General features: G+C 45.6%; 1 protein-coding gene across 1 annotated transcript; it reads left to right on the top strand.

Annotated features, from left to right (window-relative positions):
* Window positions 1–6,043: 6,043 nt before the first annotated feature.
* Window positions 6,044–7,009, top strand: LOC115218586. Its single transcript, XM_029788479.1, has one exon. It carries the CDS (start codon window positions 6,044–6,046, stop codon window positions 7,007–7,009), a length of 966 nt encoding a protein of 321 aa, XP_029644339.1.

Raw genomic sequence — 7,009 nt, forward strand, 5'->3', positions numbered from 1 at the left:
TAATGAAAGTAGTTTTTAGTATTGCATGTATTCGAGATGTGTGTGTACATATTATATGAAAGTAGATATGTTGCAATTAAATGTTCATTTCTCTCTCCTTCTCTCTCTCTCTCTCTCCCGTCCTCTTCACCCTTCCACCAATATCAGATAACACGTGTGTGTATGTGTGTGTGTGCGTGCATGTGCATATGTGTGTTTGTATGTGTGCGCGCTTTTGGGTGATCACCCATTATTGGATATTCAAATGATAAAAGATCAAGCGCTATTATACGGATATTACGTATGTTGAGATTATTTAACGCAACAGCTTAAGAAGCCGACTTAGAAGTTGCATTCACTACATATGCAATGGAGTGACTACAATCATTTTAATAATTTAATAATTTTGAGAGACAACTTTGGACATGTTTCTGTTTTATTAGACTTCTTCAGTGAGAAAATGCTCACTTGTATACAATATTTGTTCATCTTATTTCTGATTCACTTATCCTTACTACGGCGATACGATAAAGTATTTACTTCGATGAAATATTGGCAATACTATCTTTTAATGGCCGGCCAAGAAAGAACTGGAAGCGCATTGTGAGTGGATTTGGTGGAGGGAACTGAAAGAAGCTTATATGTATGTATGTATGTATGTATGTATGTATCTATCTATCTATCTATCTATCTATCTATCTATCTATCTATCTATCTATCTATCTATCTATCTATCTATCTACCTATCTACCTGTGACTGTCTCTTTGTGTTTGTCCCCCACTATCCACCACTTGACAACCAATGTTGGCTTGTTAACTTAGCGGTTCGGCAAAAAACAACAACAATAGACTAAGTACCAAACTTTTAAAAACAATGTACCGTGGTCGATGTATTTGACAAAGTTGGTGGCCAAGCATGGTCGCAGTCCAATGACTGAAGCAAAATATATGTATATTACTTTTTATTTGTATGTATATATATGTTACTTGTCACATATGTTTTATATATATATATATATTACATTGCGAGGATAAACTGGTGCTTGACTGAGGATAGAGGGCTTTGAATGTCCCGTCCGTGTTTTCTTTGTATTGTCTATCTGGATGTTTTGTTCTCCTTTTTTGTATCACCTAGCTGTCCGGATGTTTTGGTCCCATTTTGTATTTCATATATATATATATAATATATATATATATATATATGAAATTGACAATTCATATTTCTTCACTGAAATACAGCAGTATAAAACTGTTTTTTGATTACTTGGGACGTTATCGTTTTGTTAGGACTCTGTTTCATGGAGTAGTGATACAACGGTGACACAAGCAACCATATCAGCATCAATTCCACCACCTTGGACTGGCGATACTGTTGTATACTTCTCCCTGTTGCGAGCATATTTTGTTCCAAATAAAATTTCCTTGCATTGAGTGGTAAAGTTAAAGATTTTCTCAGAGCCCCAGCCGATACTGTCGCTGACTATGATTTTAAAGTTGAGATTTTAAAGGCTGAGCTTTTAAAGAGAACATCTAATTCCCAGCAGAAATGCATTGATCAACTACTACACTATGGAGCAATGGATGGCAGAAAGCCTCCACGGTTATTAGGCAGGAAAACTGCCAAGTCAAGGATTTAGTGCGGCTACAACACATGGGAGTAACTTGATTTATGTTCTCGACAATTCTTCAAAAGCTATTTTTTTATATATATACTAGAGTTGAATTTGGCCGTATAGCATTCTAAATGTTCTCTGCAACTGACGACTGTTGCCTTACAAGTAATTAATTTGTCGAAAGCCACAAACTGAGAAAAATCCTTGATTCTGAATTTGAACTTGCGGAGAGATTTCAAATGGAAATTTATCATAGACAATCTTCCTTAACCGATGGCAGCGGATTTCGTTCAACATTTTGGTCTACTGACTGATGTGAAAAACCAAAAGCTAACTGATACTACAACTAATCTATTGATTCGCGGTATTGTCGTAGCCCTGTTTTCTTCGTTTTGTCTTTCGTAAATACCCAGATATCCAGGCTTTTTTTTATATATAATATATAATAAAAACCATTACATTCAGTAACACACCTTATTAACATAAATGGTCTTCAGTTTCAGCGTGACCTTGTCGACTTGCTTAAATCAAAATGAAAATCGTTAAAGACAAATTCAGTCACATGTTTCCACTTTGCATAATTTTCCCGACAAGCAGTAATTGGTCTTCTCCATTACGTATGGTATCCAAGAAGACTCCTGACAATTGGCACCTCCAAAACAGAACCGGACAAATATCTTGTTCCAGAAACCTATGATTTTGCACCCTTGTTGCATGATGTCACGTGTATCTTGGAAAACATTCCAAGATACGCTTAATTAGTGCTTATGTCCAAATTCTTGGCGAACCTGCTACTGTTCATAAGACAGCTATTACAAAACCTTTTGGACTATTTGAAGTTTTGAGAATAGCCATTGGTCTCCAAAATTCAGTGAATTCTTTCCATCGATCCCTAAGAATTATACTTTTAATGGCCAGGTCTTCTGCATCTGAGCATGAAAATCATCTTGTTGCTGTACTACCTCAATATGGTGTCGTAATTGCGCATACTTACGTATCTTTTCGGTGATGAATTTCTAACATTCTTAGGAGAGGTTGTTGATAAAAACGGAATCCTACCAACACAAGATAAAAGTGGAAACTATTTTACCATTTCCGCCTCCTACATATTTACGGAAATTGCGAGAATTACTCGGTCTGATTAATTTCTATGTTTCATTCTGCATTGAATCTAAAAGGAGAAAAACGTGAAAAACACACAAACAACAACGCGTTGCAATCGTTTATAACTATTATAGACGGGATATCTAAAGTTGCTTTGTCAACTCAACCGACACACCTTTTCTTTCTTTTTTTTTTATTTTTGGCTGGTGTTTCTGAAGTGGGAATCGGTGGAGTCTTACAACAGTTTATTCATAACTCATGGCAGTCACTTTCATCCTTCTCATTACGACTGAAACAAGCTGAAATCAAATACAGTACTTTCGATCGTAAATTATTGGCAGATTCCTTACCAATTATTTTCATCATTTCCTTGAAGGACAACAATTTGGCCTATATACCGATCATTAACTGTTGATTATGCATTACAACACCTGACAAAGATTCTCCAAAAGAAAATTTTTCCTTAAATTTCATATCAGTTTGATATTCAGTGTATCCAAGGAGCAAAACAACGGCCTGGTCGTTGAGTGCAGATTGATTCTTTATATCCTCACAGCACAAGTGTTTGAGAAAAAATTGTCTCAGAAACAGCAAAGAAATTCAACATCTTTTCTAGAATTTAATTTCCTTCCTCTACTAGCTTCTACGATTTTTAATTGGCGTAATATCTCCACTGGTCACGAAAGATCTTTTGTTCGTCTGCAACACAGAGTTTTCGCTTTCCAAAAATTCATTTCAGCTCGATTAATTTGACCAGAAATAAAGCAAAATATTTGAGAATCAGTTAAAAAATACATTGCTTATCGGAGCATCCCTCGGAGCTTTTCCGCCTTCGGTTGTTTATCTGTGAATGTGTATTGATCGTTTCTCTCCGATGGCTTGAAGACAAACTTATTCGAGACATTTCAGCTACAATGGTAGCAAAAGCTTTGGCTTTTCCCTGCTGTGGATGACGTCAGCAGCTGGGGAGCTGACCAGAACTTGGGGTTGACCGGAAGGGGCAGCCGAGACGCGCGCGCAGCGAGCGGACATTTCTGCTTTTCGAGCCAGGGTCGACGAGGTGTTAAGACGGGTGATCACGTTGCTAAGGTTGGGTGAAGCAGCTGCTATCTCTAGCGTTCGGGTCGGGCTGTGTTGAAAGATCCATTACCGTTGAAGGGTCTCCATCAGAGCGAAGAGAAGGTAGGTGCCTTTATTTCGAATCTCTTGCACACACCTCAAGCTATTTCGATGGCAGCGAAAATCAGGAATCGCCAGCGACATCATCAGACCCTTTAATGGTGAAGGCCATGTAGTGGCCTGGATGTGTAAAATCAGGCTGGTGGCGAGACTGCAAGGTATAAGCGATGTGGCAAGTCTTATGGCGCTGTATTTAGAAGGGAGCGCGTGAACGCTATATCTTGAGATGGAGGAGGAACGCCTGAGCGAGGAAAAGATAGAGCAACGTCTGAGGGATGCCTACATAGAATGTGAATACACAGCTTTTGCTAAGCTGGGTACGATCAGATGGACAGGAGGACAGGTGGACGAGTACGCGGCAGAAGTTAGAAGGTTAGCGACGCTGGCTGGGTTTACAGGAGAAGGGCTGGAGAGAGCAGCGCGACTGGCGTTTGTAAATGGGTTCCTCGACGATGTAGGGATTCATCTACAACGATTGCCCGGGATTAAAAAGATGGCGCTGAGCGAACTTGTGACTCAAGCCCGCGTGTTGACGCGACACTCTGGGCGGAAGGCGATAGCGATGGCGGTAACGAAGGTGCGTAAAGACGGACGACGACCGGAGAAAGACGTACAGAAGCCTACCATGCAGCGACAGCGGCTGTTCTCAGGTCGGTGTTTTAGATGTCAGGGGTCGCACATGGCGCGGGACTGTACGCAACCGGGGCCCGTTTGCTATCGATGCAGGCAGACAGGGCACATCGCCCGTGATTGCGACCAGGGAAACGACCGCGGGGAAGTTGCTGCCTCTCGAACTTTCCCCGCAAACGAGTAGAGGCGCTATTGGAGACGCTGCCATTAATTGACGTGGAGGCCGAGGGGAAGACGTTCAAGGCCCTCGTAGATACGGGCTGTACGACCACCCTCGTGACTTCAAGGGTGACGAAGAAATGGAACGGGGCAAGTAGTGTCCGGGCGGTCGACGGCAGCGAAATCCGTTACAGAGGCAGCAGCAAGTTAGAGATAGTGGTGCGCGGCGCGACGCTAAGGCTGCAGGTAATTGTGGCTGAACGCGTGATAGATGGGGTTGATGCGGTGATGGGTATGGACGCCATCAACTGCCTCGGTGGCGTCAGTGTTGTGGGAAATGAGGTCACGTTCGGAAGCGTGGGGGCGTCGTGCACTGCGAGTCAGGATCGCCAGAGAGAGCAGAGCTCCGCGAGGGACTGCGCCGCTTACACCACCGAGGACAAAGACTTTCAGGCGGCGTTCGATGGTCAGCGGTGGACGATAGTGTGGCGATGGAAGGACGAGTCCCCGACGCTGGAAAACAGGGTGAGCTGTTACCAGCATACCCTAAAAGGCCACGCCAGGGTTGAGTTTGAAGACGAGGTGGAGAGGTGGATCGAGGAAAGGGTCCTTGTCCCTTGGAAGGAGGAGGTAGCGGGCAGAGTGCTACCCCTGATGGCGGTGGTGCAGCCTACGAAGGGAAAAGTCAGACCGGTGCTTGACTTCAGGGAGCTAAACCAGCATATATCGTGTCACACGGGAGGTGAGGCGACAGACGTTTGTGGCGAGACGTTACGTGCGTGGAGACAGTCGACAGAGGCAGCGACGATGGCAGCTCCATGTGAGCGACAAACTGTGGCGATATCAGCTGGTGCGGTTCAAAGGCCGGATGTACTGTTTAACCAGGCTGGGTTTCGGGCTGAATTCCGCCCCGAAGATCATGGCGGCAGTGCTTAAGTCCGTCCGAGGGAAAGACGGCAAGATTAGAAAGGCCACCAGCTCCTACATTGACGACATTTTGGTGGACGAAACTGTAGTGCCTGCCAACGAGGTAGTTAGACATCTGGAGAAGTTCGGACTGATTGCGAAGCCACCGGAGTCGATGGAAGGGGGAGCCGCGCTGGGGCTGAAGCTGCGAAGAGATAGATCGGGTAAATTGGTGTTCCGGAGAGGGAATGAAATCCCAGAGCTGAGTTCCAGCGTCAGCAGGAGAGAGCTGTTCTCGGTGTGTGGGAAGTTGGTCGATCACTACCCGATCGCTGGATGGCTGCGCACGGCGTGCAGTTACACCAAGAGACGAGCAGAGGGGGAGAGTTGGGGCGACAAGGTGGATGATGCAGGAAATCCTAGAGAGGACGAGAGCGGAAGACCCGGTCAGGGGGAACTGGTACGTGCCCAAGATGGAATGCGGGACCGTCTGGTGTGATGCTAGCAGTATAGCGATAGGGGTTGTGTTGGCAATCGAAGGTGCTGCGGTGGAGGACGCGGCCTGGCTTCGGAAAGCAGATGACTTCAACCATATCAATGTCGCCGAATTAGACTCGGTGCTGAAAGGGGTGAACTTGGCCCTGAAATGGGGGCTGCGCACAATTGAAATCCGGACGGATTCGGTCACTGTGCTTGGCTGGGTAGGATCGGTGATCACCGGTGAAAGGAGAGTGCGGACGAAAGGTGCCGCGGAGATGTTAGTGAAACGCCGTCTAGGAGTTCTAGGTGAATTGATCGCCGAGTTCGGACTGAAGCTGAATGTGGTTTTCGTGCCTTCGGAGAAAAACAGGGCGGACGCACTGACCAGGGTGAAAAGAGCGTGGTTGGAAGAACCGGAGGAGGCCCGGAAAGGGATAGCTGCGGCGTGTCTGTTGGATGACTCTGAACTGAAGAGACTGCATGCTATGCATCACCTGGGTGTGGACAGGACCCTGTATCTGGCGAAGAAAATTGATGCTGACGTCACTAGGAGAAGCACCCGGAAGGTGGTTGGGAGCTGCGACAGGTGTCAGTCCATCGACCCTGCTCCGTGTGGGCGTGAACAGGGAAGCCTTTCGGTAGAGCAGGACTGGAAAAGGCTAGCTGTGGATGTGACACACTACCGCCAGGGAATGTACTTCTCCATGGTCGACTGCGGGCCAGGCCGGCTGGCCATTTGGAGGGAGTTGAGAACGGACATTGCTGACGAGATCGCGCAGATCCTGAACGGGATATTTTTAGAGAGAGGTCCCGTGGAAGAACTACTGATGGACAACGGGGCGGCGTTTCGTTCGGAAGCATTGAGGGTTATGCTTGATCGGTGGAAGGTGCGTCGCTTGTTCAGAGCAGCGTATAGGCCGAGCAGTAACGGGATCGTCATCGGACAGTCAAGACCATAG

The sequence above is a fragment of the Octopus sinensis genome, linkage group LG13 (assembly GCF_006345805.1).
Source record: "Octopus sinensis linkage group LG13, ASM634580v1, whole genome shotgun sequence".
Lineage (NCBI taxonomy): Eukaryota > Metazoa > Mollusca > Cephalopoda > Octopoda > Octopodidae > Octopus > Octopus sinensis.